This window comes from Pongo abelii, chromosome X (genome assembly GCF_028885655.2).
Source record: "Pongo abelii isolate AG06213 chromosome X, NHGRI_mPonAbe1-v2.0_pri, whole genome shotgun sequence".
Lineage (NCBI taxonomy): Eukaryota > Metazoa > Chordata > Mammalia > Primates > Hominidae > Pongo > Pongo abelii.
The window spans coordinates 16892758-16908737 of NC_072008.2; the positions used below are offsets into that span (position 1 = coordinate 16892758).

Consider the following 15980-nt stretch of genomic DNA (forward strand, 5'->3'; position numbering starts at 1 on the left):
CATTATTATCTTCTTTGCTTTTGAGCCCTTGGATTTAGATGTCAAAGTAAGTGGTATTTTTTTTTTTTTCCCATAGGAAATCAATATTTTGAGTAGGCTGATAACAGTTCAGACATGTAAAGGTCTTTTGACATATTCTAGCAAGAACTGAAAGTAAGCTTTGAATTTTTTTGTTTTCTCTTTTTAATCATCAGAAAGTAGTTACAGAAAGGAAGCTTTTTGAGATGAGGATTCCATTTGTCCTTTGCCCTTTAGGGAGTAGGTGTAACCCAGAAAGTAAGCTGCAAGGGGGCAGGATCTCTTCCGACCCATCTAAGATGATGGCCTGTGTAACCGGCGAGTATTGCAGTAGAGTGAATTGTAGACAGCCGTAACATTTATTTTGTGGCAGGACAGTTTGCATCTCTCTGGTTATCTGTCTACTTAGGAAAAACTGCTTGCTTTTCAATGATAGCCTTCTGGTCATAAATAAGGGGGAGGAATTGTAGTTCAGAAGCAACACGTCAGAGCAGCAACAAATGAACCCACATTGCAGCAGTATTATTAACAAAAATTATTTTGGGTAATAAGGAGGAAAATATGCAGCAGGCACGAGAGGAAGAAGAACGACGTAAAGAAGCAACTGCACATTTCCAGATTACCTTAAATGAAATTCAAGCCCAGCTGGAGCAGCACGACATCCACAACGCCAAACTCCGACAGGAAAACATCGAGCTGGGGGAGAAGCTAAAGAAGCTCATCGAACAGTATGCACTGAGGGAAGAGGTAATGGCGTTTGGTTTATTTAAATGGCTTCTCAAGATTGGCAAAACTGTCACCATTCACACCTAAAGTAAAACCGCTGTCACAGGTGTTTCAGAACTTTGCATATGCATAGTGGCAGTCGGTTATTTATTAGGAAACGATCAGGCACCACAAGTGAGATCATCACTTGATGTCCCAGGAGTCACTGGGTTTGGAACTTATTTGAGGTTATTTCTAGGAGACCCATTTAAGTACTGCTTGTCTTCCATGAAATACTGGAAGATTGCAATTTTTGCATGTAGATTGTTTTCCCTTATCCAGACTAATAATGAATAAATATTTGGGCCCCAAATACCCTGTATCTCAGACATCTATGATAATCTGTACAGTATCCACTACCATTGCATTATACCTGTACAGTTAATGTTTCAGATTTTTTTTTTTTTAAATGAGGGCTTTATATTATTTGGGAGGAAAAACCTACTTCTAACCCCTCACACATAAGCCCATTGATGGTAAAAAGTTTACTGGGAAGATCCATGGCTAATGAACTTGGCCATTGGCCTTCAGTGAAGACTTTTGGAATTATTTTATAAGCTAATCTGGAAGTTCAGAGGTAGTGTCCTCTGAACAAAGTGAGGAACTTGAAAAACCAGGTTAGTACCTATTTGCTAGAAGGTACTAACCTGGTTTTTAAAGTTCGTCACTTTTAGAGGTCCGATGGACGGGGTTAGAGGCTTTAGGTTTTTTTAAATGGTGCATCTCTGCCTTTAACATTAGTAAAATGTTGGGCTTTTATGTTATGTTCCTTACAGAAATGGATTCAAAAAGCTGATTCAAATTAAAAAAAAAAAAAGATCAGGCATCTGTGTGTTACTTTATCTTGTTTTCAACTCAAACTTTGTAGTTTTACATACAGCCCTTCAAAAACTGCTGTTTTTTTTTTTTAAGATTTTATTTTTCTTACTGCCTTTTGCTTTTTTAAAAAAAAATTATGGAAAATTTCAAGCTTAACAAAAAGTAGAGAGATAATATAGCACCTGGCTTCAGCAGATGAAACCATAATTCCGTGTGTGTGTGTGTATGTGTGTACGTGTGTACAGTTTCTTGCTAAATTGCCCAGGTTGTTCTTGAACTCCTGGGCTCAGGTGATCCCCCTGTCTTGGCTTCCCAAAGTGCTGGGATTGTAGATGTGAGCCACTGTACATGGCTGATAATTTCATCTCTGTTCCCCTAGATTATTTTGAAGCAAATTCAAGATGTCAAATATTCCATTGATATTTGAATGTGTAGCTCAAAAAAGTCAGGATTTAAGTATAACCACAATACCAGTTTCATACCTAAAAAATTAACAAATAGGCCAGGTGCAATGGCTCACGCCTGTAATCCCAGCACTTTGGGAGGCCAAGGCAGGAGGATTGCTTGAGCCTAGGAGTTCGAGACCAGCCTGGTAATATGGTGAAAGCCTGTCTCTACAAAAAATACAAAGACTAGCCGGGTGAGGTGGTACTCACCTGTAGTCCCAGCTGCTCAGAAGAGTGAGGCAGGAGGATCACCACCACTGTACTCATGGCTGGGTGACGGGAGTGAGACTGTCTCAAATAAATAACAATTACTGAATATTAAGTATCTAGTCACTATTCAAATTTTTTGGATCAGCTTCTTTTTAAAAGAGAAATTGTTTGAAACAAGATCCAAAGAAAGTCCATTTCACTGGTTTATATAACGCCAGTCTCTAAAATATAGTTTTCCCCCCCTTTATTCTTACAGTGTATTTATTGAAGAAACGTCTTGTCATAGAGGTTAAATTTTCTTTTTATTAGATTATAAAGCCCTTAATTGTCTTAAAATGATTCTTTTAGTTTGTTGTTTGTTTTGACAGTCTATGTACCTCATAACTGATGTAGCAGATTTGAAAATCAGATTTGTTTAAATCATATTGTATGTGTCTTATGTTCTTTGGTCAGAATATAATGATCAAATTACTTGCAGGCGAAGATCAGCTGTCTGTGGTGCTCTCAATACATAGTTAGACCACCTTACTTCACCAACCAGCATTTTCCCCTCTCATATAGGGTACTGTAACTGGAAGAGTTCCGTTTCTCCAGCTGGGAAGGGATTGTTCTGTTGACTTTATTATACATCAGTAACCACTTAACAGTTTTGTTTGGAAATACTAATGAGCTTTTACCAAATGTCTAAAGTGTGCCAGGCACCAAGCACCTTACCTAGTGCCACCATCGCATTTACTGTTACAGCTCTGCAAGGTAGGTGGAGGTATCCCCCTGTACAGAGGAGGGCACTGTGCTCCAGCGTGGAGAGGAATTAGCCCAGGGCCACACACTGGCCAGGATTTGACCTGGGCCATTCCTACTGTCATACCATGCTGCCTCCAGCTGAGGAATTTGGGAAAATATGGGGAGGGAAAAAAGGAACTGTGTGCATGATGTATGGTATAGTACTTTGCTCTTCTTATCCTTTGTCTTGGTGCACTCTGAGCCTTATTTTCAGTGTGGGGCAGAAATAGGAAGTACCACGCTAGTGAGGGGGACAGCCCATGTCTGACAGGGTGGGGGAACGGGCAACAGTCAGAGGGCCGCGCTTCTGCCCGTGTGGGATGGTTTGCAAGGTGGTGTCAAATCGCCGCTTCTCTAAGCGGAGTATACAGGGACAGAGAGAGAGCTGGTGTTCTTAGCTGCAGTGATAGCAGCAGAACAGCAGGGTGAGCAGGGTAACTGCTGTGATGTTTCCTCCCCACTGTGTGCCTTTCTTTGGTCAGTGATGGAAGAAACTCTCCTTTTCCCATAGCACATTGATAAGGTGTTCAAACATAAGGAACTGCAACAGCAGCTGGTGGATGCCAAACTGCAGCAAACGACACAACTGATAAAAGAAGCTGATGAAAAACATCAGAGAGAGAGAGAGTTTGTAAGTTCTACTTCTTAAAAACAAAGACATTATTGCCAACATTGTAACTGAGGCCATTTGAAACATCAAATTGTAACCAAGGCCGTTTGAAACATTGATCTATTCTCCCTTTAATGTAGCGCCTGGAGGCATGCCAGCTGGTGTTTTGCTGTAGATTGAGAAGAGAGTGTGTGGTGTGTGTGTGTTAGAAAGCATTTGGCTGTTTATTTCTATTTAACCTTTTATACAGAAAATATACTGGAAAGATTACACCAAATCAGTGGGAAGACCTGCACTCGTTGTTTTTCTGTGCTTAGAATATTTAGTTCCCATCTTAGATAACGGTCATCAGGTTCAAGAGTTGTGCTCACATTTAGCATGTTAAATTTAGTGATTCGGTTTAACAACAAGCTTACCAAGCCACAGGTCTCCTATATACGATTACATTTTGTTTTCAAACAAGTAACTTGAAACTGGGGAAGTCATTTATTTACTTAATCTGGTATAATTTTCTGATAAAATTTAAACAATTCTCTACCCTAATCACTCAGCATTGTTGCCAGTGTATGCTCAGATTCTATTGCCTGGCAGTAATTGTGAATACAGTGGAATCTCATTGGGTATGTATATTACCATGTGCAAATTCAGCTAAGTGTGCTTATCCACAAGGGAGAAATGATTGCAATAATGCAGACTGTTGGATCCACAGCCCTGACATGAGCACAGTGTGAAGATTCAGTTCCTGAGTGGCCCTCATCATGTGGGCATGTCACACTGAGTGCATCTAGGGTTTAGAGAGACATGTTTTTCACAGTGTGATCCTTCCATATGCACTGACAATAGTATCCAGTGTTCAGCTGAGAAATGGTTATCATTTCCAAAGTTGGAGTATAAATTTTATACACACACACACACACATTCATTACATGTGTGTACTTCCTGGTTGCTTCAGTAGGACTTCTCTAGGCTTCTTTGGACTATGTGTGATATTTTACTTCAGGGACTGAATTTCACAACTGCCTACTATGCAACTTTGTAATTTTCTTGAAAGCACAAGTACTATATATAAATGAAAATGTCCACCCCCTCCCCGCTTTCTAAAAAAGTGCTCAGAAACCAGGTCTCAGATTGATTGCGTTGCTTTCCCCATACGCTTTCACTCTGCCTCATCTTGCCTCAGGGAATAGCGGGGTTTTTCTAAGTCACCCAGATAATATCAAGATTATCAGCCATGTTCTCTGCTAATACTGTAAGTGTAATTATTTTCACCTAAAACACAACAATTTAACTCTGAGTTTTATAAACCATATTAGGTCCCCAGGGTACTTTTTCTGCTTCAGCAATAAAAGATTATTCCTGCATTCCTAAGTGTTAACCAGCGGGACAGATAGAAGATACAGGTAAATGGCAATTTGTGGAACAGACTGTTTCATCTGTAGACCTGCGGTTCTTGCTAAAATAGCAGAAGGATGAAGCCTAACTCTGATCATTTGATATTTAGTCCTGCTTGTAATTACCATTAGCATTTTGCCAGAATGTTTCTGTTTTCTAGTTATTAAAAGAAGCGACAGAATCGAGGCACAAATACGAACAAATGAAACAGCAAGAAGTACAACTAAAACAGCAGGTAACTCCACAGCAGGGGATAGTACAATTTGTAAGAAAAATCTGTGGTTCCCAACCCAAATGTCCAACAATGATAGACTGGATTAAGAAAATGTGGCACATATACACCATGGAATACTATGCAGCCATAAAAAATGATGAGTTCATGTCCTTTGTAGGGACATGGATGAAATTGGAAATCATCATTCTCAGTAAACTATCGCAAGAACAAAAAACCAAACACCACATGTTCTCACTCATAGGTGGGAATTGAACAATGAGAACACATGGACACAGGAAGGGGAACATCACACTTCGGGGACTGTTGTGGGGTGGGGGGAGGGGGGAGGGATAGCATTGGGAGATATACCTAATGCTAGATGACGAGTTGGTGGGTGCAGCACACCAGCATGGCACATGTATACATATGTAACTTACCTGCACGTTGTGCACATGTACCATAGAGCCTAAAGTATAATAATAATAAAAAAAAAAAAATCTGTGATTCCTTTGATTCTGCATATCTTCAATCTCCTCTAAGATAGTTTTGCTTTTTGCTTTTTCCCAGCCAGAGCTGACCAGGACTGAGGCAGAAATCTCATGTCCCTCTTGGTATTTTCCACTTCATTTAGGTTAACTACCTCATCCCAGTTTGCCCAGCACTTTCCTGGTTTTAGTACTGAAAGTCTCGTGTCCCAGGAAATGCCCCGTCTCAGGCAGCCTGGGATGGTTGGTCAACCTGTCTTCAGTGACCCTTTCTAAGAGCCCAGATAATTCCTCCCTTTTTCAGTTGGTTACCACTAAATTTCCCACTAAAGGAAAACTGATACATCTGCATATTTTATTTATTTTGTATCAAGTTGAACCATATGAAATTGCTAAAGAAGACAAGAATATGTCCTTGGCCTAAAAAAATGGCAATTTCATATAGTGAACTCTAATATCTTTAGAGTTTTGTGCTATAAGCACGTAAGTTGTTTTAAAAACTACATATAGCTGGGTGTGGTGGCACGCCTGTAGTCCCAGCTACTCAGGAGTCTGAGGCGGCAGGATCGCTTGTGCTCGTATTTTTCATCAGGGCCCTCCCTCTTGTTCATTCCAGACCCTGTAAGTGTGTCCTACTGTCATTTCTCTCTGTGGTTGCCTTGTGTGGAATGAGTGTAGGAGGAGTTATCTCCTTAAAAAAAAAAAAAAGGTACAGGAAAGACTTGCCGTGGCTTTACAGATGGGTAAAATTAGGCATTTGTACCTATACATTCATCCTTTTTTCAGGTAACTAGATTACATTTGGCTGAAGTGTTATTTAAAAGTTTATCATATAAGTTTTTGTGAAGACTCTAGATTAGCTGTAAAATAACACTGATACCTTGAGACTGGCGTGATCTTCATGAGCACCTCTTTGGAGTGCTGCTTTTCTTTGGGAACATCTTACAATGTGATGAATTTAAGGTCTTATAAAGCTAGCCTAACTTAGAGTGAATATTCAAGAGGTGTCAGATATGAGGAGTCTTTGGAACTGAAGATCATGCCAGAAAGCTTCTAGGAGATTTGAATCCCTTACTTATAAGCCCTATACAGTCAGTTGTCCATATAAATAGAGATGAGAATTGATGTGGAGAAGGTACGAAGTCTCCAGATGGCTTTGGAAGATGTTCCTGAACGTGGGTGTCATTGATAATGCTGCGGAAGTCACCAGAGGGCCCTTTTACCAGGCCCCCAGGCCAGCTCCAATGCTGTTGTACTGTCACCACTGTAGCTTCTGTTGTCTGTGATCTGTACCATTCAGAGTCCTCTTATCCAGTCACTATTTGTTTCCTTTGCTGTCACCTCCTGTTTTCCTCTACCTAAATGTGGCTGTCCTTCCCAAGCATGTCTCACCTTCTCTGCCCTCACCATGTCATTTCCCAGCATCTGCTGGTGAAACTCAAAGTCTTTGTGCTGTCTTGACCCGCTGTTTTGTAATCTAGCCATGGAGGTCCATGTGTGATGATAGTGGCCACTTACTGGCTACCCACTGGGCCAGCGTTGAACTCTCACATGGGAGAGTCTTTATTTGGATGTTCCATTTTCAATAAAAGTGGACCATGCCTGCCAGGTGCAGTGGCTCATGCCTGTAATCCTAGCCAAGGTGGGCGGATCGCTTGAGCTTAGGAATTTGAGACCAGCCTGAGCAACATGGTGAAACCCCATCTCTATAAAAAATATAAAAATTAGCCAGGTGTGGTGGTGTGTGCCTATAGTCCCCTCTATATAGGAGGCTGAGATGGGAGGATTGCTTGAGCCCAAGAGGGAGGTCGAGGCTGCAGTGAGCCGTGATTGCGCCACTGCACTCCAGCCTGAGCGACAGAGTGAGACCCTAAAGGACCACATCAAAACTGCTGTAATTTCTAATGTCCCTCAGGCACTAATACTGCTCCCTCCCTCTGCGTGAGCACCACTCTTGCCCCAACTCTGGGCCTGTCATGTCAGAGGCCCCGTCAGTGTCTGCTAACAAATCCTGTGTGTTCTCCAGGTCACCCTGCATTTCTCTTCCTGCTTTGTCCTCATCCCAGGCCAGGCCCTTGTGCAGACGTGGCTTGGCCATCTCATAGGGACCTCGTCTAGCCTAACAAGCACGAGGTCACTGTGAGATGACTAACTTTCAGTTGGCTTCTGCGTCCACCACACCACAGTGCGTGCTGCTAAAGTGCTTCCTGGATGGCCTGTCCCCCTGCTGGCTGTGGCTGGGCGGGCCCCATCATATTCCACCCTGCCCTGCATCCTATGCACTAGGTGGTGCTGGTGAATATTCTGCATCCAGCACTGCTTATCCTGTTTCTTGGCCTCTGAAGATCCTTTATTCTTCTCTGCTTTTCTTATATCTGTCGTGTGATCTTGCCCAAAATACTTTATTCCTCTGGGTCTCTCTCTGTTCCCCTATCCTGAAAATAATGTGATTATGTTGGATAGTCTCTGAAAGGTTCCCTCCTGGTCTAAGATGAACTCATTCAGCTCACCCATGAGGCCCAGCTCAGGCCTCTCACATGAAGCTTCCCCTAAGTATCCTGAGCCTCAGTGTGCCCTTCCCCGTGTACTTCTCTGGACTCCTTTCTAAGGGGGAGAAGATGGTGACTCCATTTTATATTTTGCTTGCCTTGTTGGTTAGCATTTTTTTCCTCATCCTTAAATAAAAATTCCTTGAGGGTAGGACTATGTTAAGAGTAGATCTCTTTACGTTTTCTTTTAATTTTACTCTCACCGAATTCTTCCCCAACCAAACCAATTCTTTGGCTTCTGTTGCATTTTCCTCCCTTCATTAAGGAAAGAGATACCATTGCTATCAAACTAAGAACTCTGCAGGTGGTATTCTAAAGGAATGATCTTTTCCCAAGGACAGTTTTCACGTGGCAGGAGAGGGGTAGTTGGGCGAGCACTCCACATGCATGATGTTTATAGTCACCACATCCTTCAGGCTATGTTATGATCAATGGGTGGAGATCTAATATTAAAGTCAACAGAATGTCCTCAGTTTTAATGCATTTCTGTGGGTTGTCAGAACTTCAGCCATCTATGTCTGGTGTCCAAGGATTGGATGTGCATTTGTTCGTATTTCTATCACTTGTAATAAGTAACCATACTACGTTCTTTTGAAAGTTGGGGAACTGGAATTGTTTGCATGGAACTCAGAATGTTTCATACTTTTTTTTCCTATAGCTTTCTCTTTATATGGATAAGTTTGAAGAATTCCAGACTACCATGGCAAAAAGCAATGAACTGTTTACAACCTTCAGACAGGAAATGGAAAAGGTATTTACATATTTTTAGTAGAATATTACATCAAATGGAATTTATATAAGCTCTTTTAAGTGTGATTACTACTTTGCTGCGTTTCCTTTGTTATGATACTGTCTTCATTTTCTCTTTAGTGATCCTCCAGTGGCATTTTTGGTCATTTTGCCTTCAGTGTCCCCCAAGTAGCTAATGTTCTCTATGCTCTTAGAATTCTACCTTTATTATAGTGAAATCCTATATTAAATGCAACTTGTTAGAAATAAAGTGGTGGTTTTTTTGGTGTGTTGCTGTTTTTTGTTTGTTTTAACCACTTTAGAGGATCATCCTCAGCCCTCTCATAAAACTCTGTGTCCTTGGAGATTAACTATTGAAAGACATCCAAGCCCAGAAGAATAATCATATATTTTGGTTGGTTGATGTATCAGTGTTTCTACCTTTTTTAGTTTCTCTGTTTTTCTTATCTTTACTCCCACTGAATTCTTTCTCCCCTGACCAAACCAATTCTTTTGCTTCTGTTGCATTTTCCTGCCTATGTTAAGGAAAGAGATATCCTTGAGATCAAGCTAAGGACCAAAATATATAATTCTATACATAGCCAGCCAGCCAGCCAGCCTTACTTTACTTGGCATCCTTCCCTTAAAAATGGGGGATTTAAAAACATAGTGTTGGGTTGGGGAGAAGTACAGTAGTGCCTGGCACTTTGTTAGCATTCAATAGATGTTAGTCATGACTATTATTAGATCTCACATAGTGGTGGAGACCGTGTGCCCTGGGTTAATGTCCCAGTTGCATCATAGAACGTGTGACTATGGACAAGTTATTTAACCTTTCTGTTCCTTCACTGTTAAAAATGGTAACAAAAAACCTGCCCTTCATGAAATAGAGTATTTCAGACAGTGCTTGGCACATTAACATGTACTCAGTTACCATGTGGCTGATTGGTGCTCAAATTACCACCTCCAGGTATTTTTAGACCTGGTAATCTGGAGAATTCCATGAGCAGCAGATTCGTTCTGCCTGCCAGTCCTTTCAGTTGAGGCTGCAATTGAGGGGGCGCTGTTAGGCACAGTGCAGGTGATAGCTGGACGCCAGCACAGACTCACTGTTGAGGTGGAACAGAGTTCCCGCCTCCTGTATCTGCCATCCTTCTGGTCCTCTGGGACTGGAACACATTCCTCTCTGTCCGTGGCTGCAGAGATCACCATGGGTCAGCAGTCAACCTAGGTCTTCCACCAGCTCTTCCCACGGCCTTTGTCCTAGTTTGCCTTGTGTTACAGTTTTGTGGGTAATTACCCAAGGCACGGGGCGCTGGCTCTGTCTTACCCTTGTTTCCCTTAACACCACCTGGCTCAGTGCCCCGACCTGGATCAGAGCTGGTGTGCAGTCAACAGTGGATGAAGGCATATTGAGAAAGTAGCTAGCTACAGGCATGGATAAATGCATCCTGAATTTCTGAAAATTGTGTTCTGGTAGCATAGGTTTAACACTTCCCTGATTTGGGGACCCACTTTATCTTTAGCAAAATCTGAAGTAAATCGGCCTCACGAACTGTGAGGATGACCAAAGCTGAGGTATTAACTACTTTTATCTTCTTGGTCACTGGAGTCTTACCTGAATCATGCTGCCTTGAGTTCTGAAACTGATGTGTTCTTGGAGGTTGTGATGGAGTGTCAGTTCTTAATGTCTTGTGGGGCTGAAGATCGCTGTCCTCCCAGGAATCTGAGGAATTCGTTTAATGGACAGAAAACTCAGTCATGGGCATTTTTTCATACAACTTAGGGAGAAGGAGGGCTTGTCTCTCGCTACCCGGAGCTGGGATGAAAGCTGCACTTCAGCCTTAACTGAGTTCAGAGTGTGGTGGCTGACAGCTTCCTCCATGTGCTGCTGCCTCTGAAATTGAGGAGATTAAATTTGTTTTTCTCATAATACAAACCCCCTTCTTTGGTTCCACCCTAGGAGCTTCTGAGATAAGCTCTGCTACCGACAGGCAGGCACAGCTACTTCTATAAAGACACACACAGCTGTCAGCCGGGTGAGGGAGGTGCAGGGATGGGGGAGGGGAGGGGCACAGAAACATTTTTGTGGACAGGGAGTAGAGATAAGGAAGGGAACTTAGAATTTAAATGTGCAATTGTGTTCACAGATGACAAAGAAAATTAAAAAACTGGAAAAAGAAACAATAATATGGCGTACCAAATGGGAAAACAATAATAAAGCACTTCTGCAAATGGCTGAAGAGGTGAGATGGTTTCCTGCGACTAAGGTGTAGCCTTAGTCATGGGGACTCCTTGAGTTCAGGTACCTATCGGGGCCGGGGACGTGTGCTGTAACACTACTGCCATAGCTGAGGACTCCAGCCCGCGCTGGGGTGGGGGTGGGGATGAGTTGCTGGGTAGAATCTGTGACTTCTTTCCTGGCAGTTAGGTTAGGGACAGGGCCCTGAGTGAGGGGCTGAGCTTCCTACCACCCAGTTAATCAGCCCAGGCTTGTGTTGGAGACAGCATAAAACATCTAGATTTTGCTTTCTTCTACAGCAGTGATTTCTCAAACTTGAGCTTGCATCAAACTCCTGCTTGTTAAGACCAGGATTGCTGGGCTCCTCCCAGAGGCTGAGTCACTAGTTCTTGGGGGCGGAGGCAGATAATCTGCCTCTCTTACAAGCATGCAGGTGGTGCTGATGCAGCATGTAGGGCCTTTCTAGCTTATTAGGCTTTCAAAAAAAGCAACAAAGTACGTTTTGCCTGTTTTATATAACACTTCAGGAAAGAAAGAAAACGCTGGGGCACATGTGTACAAGAACCTTGTTCTCGGCTGGGCGCAGTGGCTCATGCCTGTAATCCCAGCACTTTGGGAGGCTGAGGCAGGCGGATCACGAGGTCAAGAGATCGAGACCAACCTGGCCAACATCGTGAAACCCCGTCTCTACTAAAAATACAAAAATTAGCTGGGCATAGTGGCAGGTGCCTGTAATCCCAGCTACTCAGGAGGCTGAGGCAGGAGAATTGCTTGAACCTGGGAGGCAGAGGTTGCAGTGAGCCGAGATTGTACCACTGCACTCCAGCCTGGGCGACAGACCGAGACTCTGTCTCAAAAAAAAAAACAACAAACTTCTCATCTAAAAATTGGTAGAGGAGAAATCTATGTAGATGTGAGTCATTTTCTGTATGTAGGCCTTTGTGTCTGCTTACTGTTTGTGATATCTTGAATTTCCTTAATAGTTCAATAGGAAATGTCTTAAAAAGTTTATCTTTGGCTCACACCTGTAATCCCAGAGCTTTGGGAGGCCAAGGCGGGCAGATCACGAGGTCAGGAAATCAAGATCATCCTGGCTAACATGGTGAAACCCCATCTCTACTAAAAATACAAAAATTAGCTGGGTGTGGTGGTGTGCACCTGTAATCCCAGCTACTCGGGATGCTGAGGCAGGAGAATCACCTCAACCCAGGAGGCAGAGGTTGCAGTGAGCCGAGATCACACCATTGCACTCCAGCCTGGCAACAGAGCAAGACTCTGTCTCAAAAAAAAAAAAAAAAGTGACAAAAGGAATTTAATTTTGTCCCCCCGAAACAATATGCTAAATCTCATTCGGTATAGTTATGGGTGCAGTCATGCTAGCTAGCTAGAATGTTAGGAGGGCTGAAGAGATGGAACATGTTCCATAGGTGAGAAGTGTCCAATATGGCTCAGCTGGCTTAATTTTTTTGTAACCTGATTGATATTTAACAAGGTTACAGAAATCCTCTTTTTTCTTACAGAAAACAGTCCGTGATAAAGAGTACAAGGCCCTTCAAATAAAACTGGAACGGTTAGAGAAGCTGTGCAGGGCTCTTCAAACAGAAAGGAATGAGCTCAATGAGAAGGTGGAAGTCCTGAAAGAGCAGGTATCCATCAAAGCGGCCAACAGGGATTTAGCAACACCTGTGATGCAGCCCTGTACTGCCCTGGATTCTCACAAGGAGCTGAACACTTCCTCGAAAAGAGCCCTGGGAGCGCACCTGGAGGCTGAGCCCAAGAGCCAGAGAAGCGCCGTGCAAAAGCCCCCGTCCACAGGCTCTGCTCCGGCCATTGAGTCGGTTGACTAAGATGAGGTGTGATCACTGTATTGAGAGATATATTTTGTGTATAACTTTCTCTGTTAGTAGTTAACTATTGGTTTTGTGGTGAAAATTTTCTTACTTTTTCTACCATATCTGTATTTTCTTAGAACTACTGGACTTATGTGGTACAGGAGGCTGCTTAGCAGTTTTGAATAGTTTAATCTATAAATTTTCCTCAGCTGTGTTGCACATCGGCCTCATTCTCCTTCCACTGGAATGCATGTGTTCATTGCCTTGTCCTTCTCTTCCTGCTCCTTGCACATTATCATCCTAATGAAAATTTCACTGACAGGGCCGACCATTACAAGGGAACTTTGTTCTGACGATGGTTCCTTGACGTGAAAACAATATTAATTTAAACGTCTTAGCCCCCCCATTAATATTATTCAGAAAAAGAAAATACCAAGGTGATTAGTTTTGTCTAATAACCCATTTAAATGCCAAGTAAAAATAAAACTAGTGTTGGGTCAGAAGCATATTTGATTGAAATTAGCTTTTTGAAAACATATCTCGGGACAAATTGAGATGGCCACATGCCTAGAATCCTAAGTTTCAGCAGAATATGTATATAAAGATGTCACTTGTGGACAAAATAGTACATACAGGCAAATCACTAGACAAATAAGCTTAGTGTTTATGTGACTGAACAGTCATCCTGCTTTGGTTTCAGGTGTGGGATTTGGACCATGAGGGGCTCCCGTAGAGGATGGCGGTTTGTGTTTGATTCTGATTTGGGATTTCAGTACATATTCTGCACTTCCCATAGAAGCCCACTTATTCTTTGAAAACTGGTGTTCATGTTTTGCCGTTCAATGAAGTCCCTTGTCAAAGACAAGGACGGTCAATTCACGTGTCACTTTCACTAGGCAGAAGTTTCTCCAATACCTTCTGGCTACTTGAAAGTTATTACAAAAATTCCACCAGCAAAGTACTCCAGGTTTTTCAAAAGGGAATTTTCATTATGGATCAGTACCAACCGAAATTGATTTTCATTTCCAAAACAAACACTGGCACCAACATTTTTACTTTGGGAAGACTTGGCAGAGTGTTAGTCAGGATCTGTTACTTATGCGTTCAGTCTGTTTCTCACCCCCTTCTTAGTTACCATCTCTTTTTTAAGAAGAAAAAAGAAAAGCCACAGTATTATCATGGTCTGTACACTTGGACTGGGGGAAAACTTGAAATTAAGCATATAACTTTTGAATTAGTTCTTTGTTTCAATGTTGAATGTGGCTCAGTTATGCAGATGATTAATCAGGCTGCACTGATGGAAGTTTTGACTTTGTCCCTGGTATAATTTGCATTGAAATGCTTTATGAAATAAAAGGTTCTACTAGAACTGATGTTAGCACATTCCACTGAGCAAAACTATCAGACTGACACTTGTTAAATTGCTTACTGGACTGAATAAACTCTGTTTTGTCCAGTTAAAAGGGTTTTCTCTTTGTTACAAGTGTTATTTGTAAAGTCCTGTCACATTCATGGTCTAAACTGGGTTGAAAGAATTGAAAATTGTCCAACAGATAGGAAACCGCCTGGAGTGGAGGAGGGTTGTATCTAAGCCTTCACCATCAGTCATGTTAATTCAAGGGGCCAGACAGTGGAGGAAAATAAATCCACAAAGTAGATTATCTAATTACCATCAAAATGAGTCAGAAGCAAAAAACAACACCCTCCAACAGCCTCTTGTGAGTACACCCTGTTCTGCTACTAAAATACTAGACTCATTTCCCTGGTCGGGGGGGGAATGCAGGTATAGATCAGAAATATAATCTACCTTAAAATTAGTACTAATGATCACATTTCACAAGAACTCTGCTGGATGTACAGCTCTTAACATTTTATTAAGCCATCTGTGTAGCCCACCACGCTTCTTTGTGGTGCTTGTCCTGTGTGGAAGATTGTAAATCTTGGGCCTGTTGCATACTTCCAAGGGCTTTAAAGCAATGTGATTGATTAACAGTACTTGGCCTGCTGCTTTTGGCTTACTTTGTATTTTTAGCTAGATGCTATTATAGTGTTGAAAGGATATGGATTCTGTCTGGGATGCATTTGTTGTCCTTTCAGAACCCTTCCTCCCATTACCCTGTGAATAAAAACAAATGGGACCCTCTGAGAAGGACATCCTCCTACAGTGATCACCTCACCAGCCCAGTGTTGGGGCTTTGTAGCACACCCCATATCTACCATATTCTAGAACACTGTAATGCTACTAGGCTGGCCCAGAAAAGGTTTAAATGTTGAATTCACTTTGCAATTGTTGCACCATCATGGAATCGTGATGTGTATTATTTATAGTGACGGTAGACTCCAAGGTGTAGAGAAAACTTGGGTCTTGGGTAATATGGACCATTTCATCCTCAGACTTGTTAGGAGTACATTTCTTGGTCTTGAGACCAGTATTTTTCAGTTATGTATGCAACTGCCTTTATTACACCTGGTTATCACAATTCAATTCTCAGGTGTTGCAGAAAAATCTACCTCTTTCAGACTGTAGATGGAAATAACTGTGAAAAAAAAAGATGCAGATATCTTCTAGTTTGTGCTAAACACACTGCTTTATTTTTACAGCCCACGTCTTTCATGAGGATACGAATTGTTAAGAGGCAGTCTTGTTTTGCTTTTCAAAGACATTTTGTAGAGATTTTTCACTAATGTGAATCTGATTTTATCTACTTGATTCTGTATAGATTAAGTAAATATGTATGATAAACTTAACAGCTTCTGTGTATTCTTTTATTATCCATGTGGCCTTAACTGTAGGAGTCCAAAGGTACCATTTTACCCATTTCTACTCAAAAAGCAGACTCCCCCGCCCCCCCCCACACCCCTACTAAGCTTTTAAAAAAACACAAG

At 42.0% G+C, this 15980-nt stretch overlaps 1 protein-coding gene and 1 long non-coding RNA gene across 3 annotated transcripts in view; one reads left to right on the plus strand and one right to left on the minus strand.

Moving 5' to 3' along the window:
• TXLNG (taxilin gamma) overlaps positions 1–15842 on the plus strand; it is a 61593-nt gene extending 45751 nt beyond the window's left edge. Inside the window, exons 5-10 of one of the 2 annotated variants that reach the window (XM_002831422.5) lie at positions 571–765; positions 3553–3672; positions 5204–5278; positions 8950–9042; positions 11171–11266; positions 12783–15842. In XM_002831422.5, the coding sequence (XP_002831468.1) occupies positions 571–765; positions 3553–3672; positions 5204–5278; positions 8950–9042; positions 11171–11266; positions 12783–13109 (906 nt within the window). In that variant the 3' untranslated portion in view covers positions 13110–15842. Of the gene's footprint in view, positions 1–570; positions 766–3552; positions 3673–5203; positions 5279–8949; positions 9043–11170; positions 11326–12782 lie in introns of both variants that reach the window. The other variant, XM_054544361.2, reaches the window with a different exon arrangement.
• Positions 6683–11182, minus strand: LOC134760919 (uncharacterized). Its single transcript, XR_010139036.1, has 2 exons — positions 10639–11182; positions 6683–10216 (listed from the first exon to the last, which is right to left on the minus strand). It is a non-coding gene; the product is annotated as an uncharacterized LOC134760919 (long non-coding RNA).
• Positions 15843–15980: the final 138 nt, after the last annotated feature.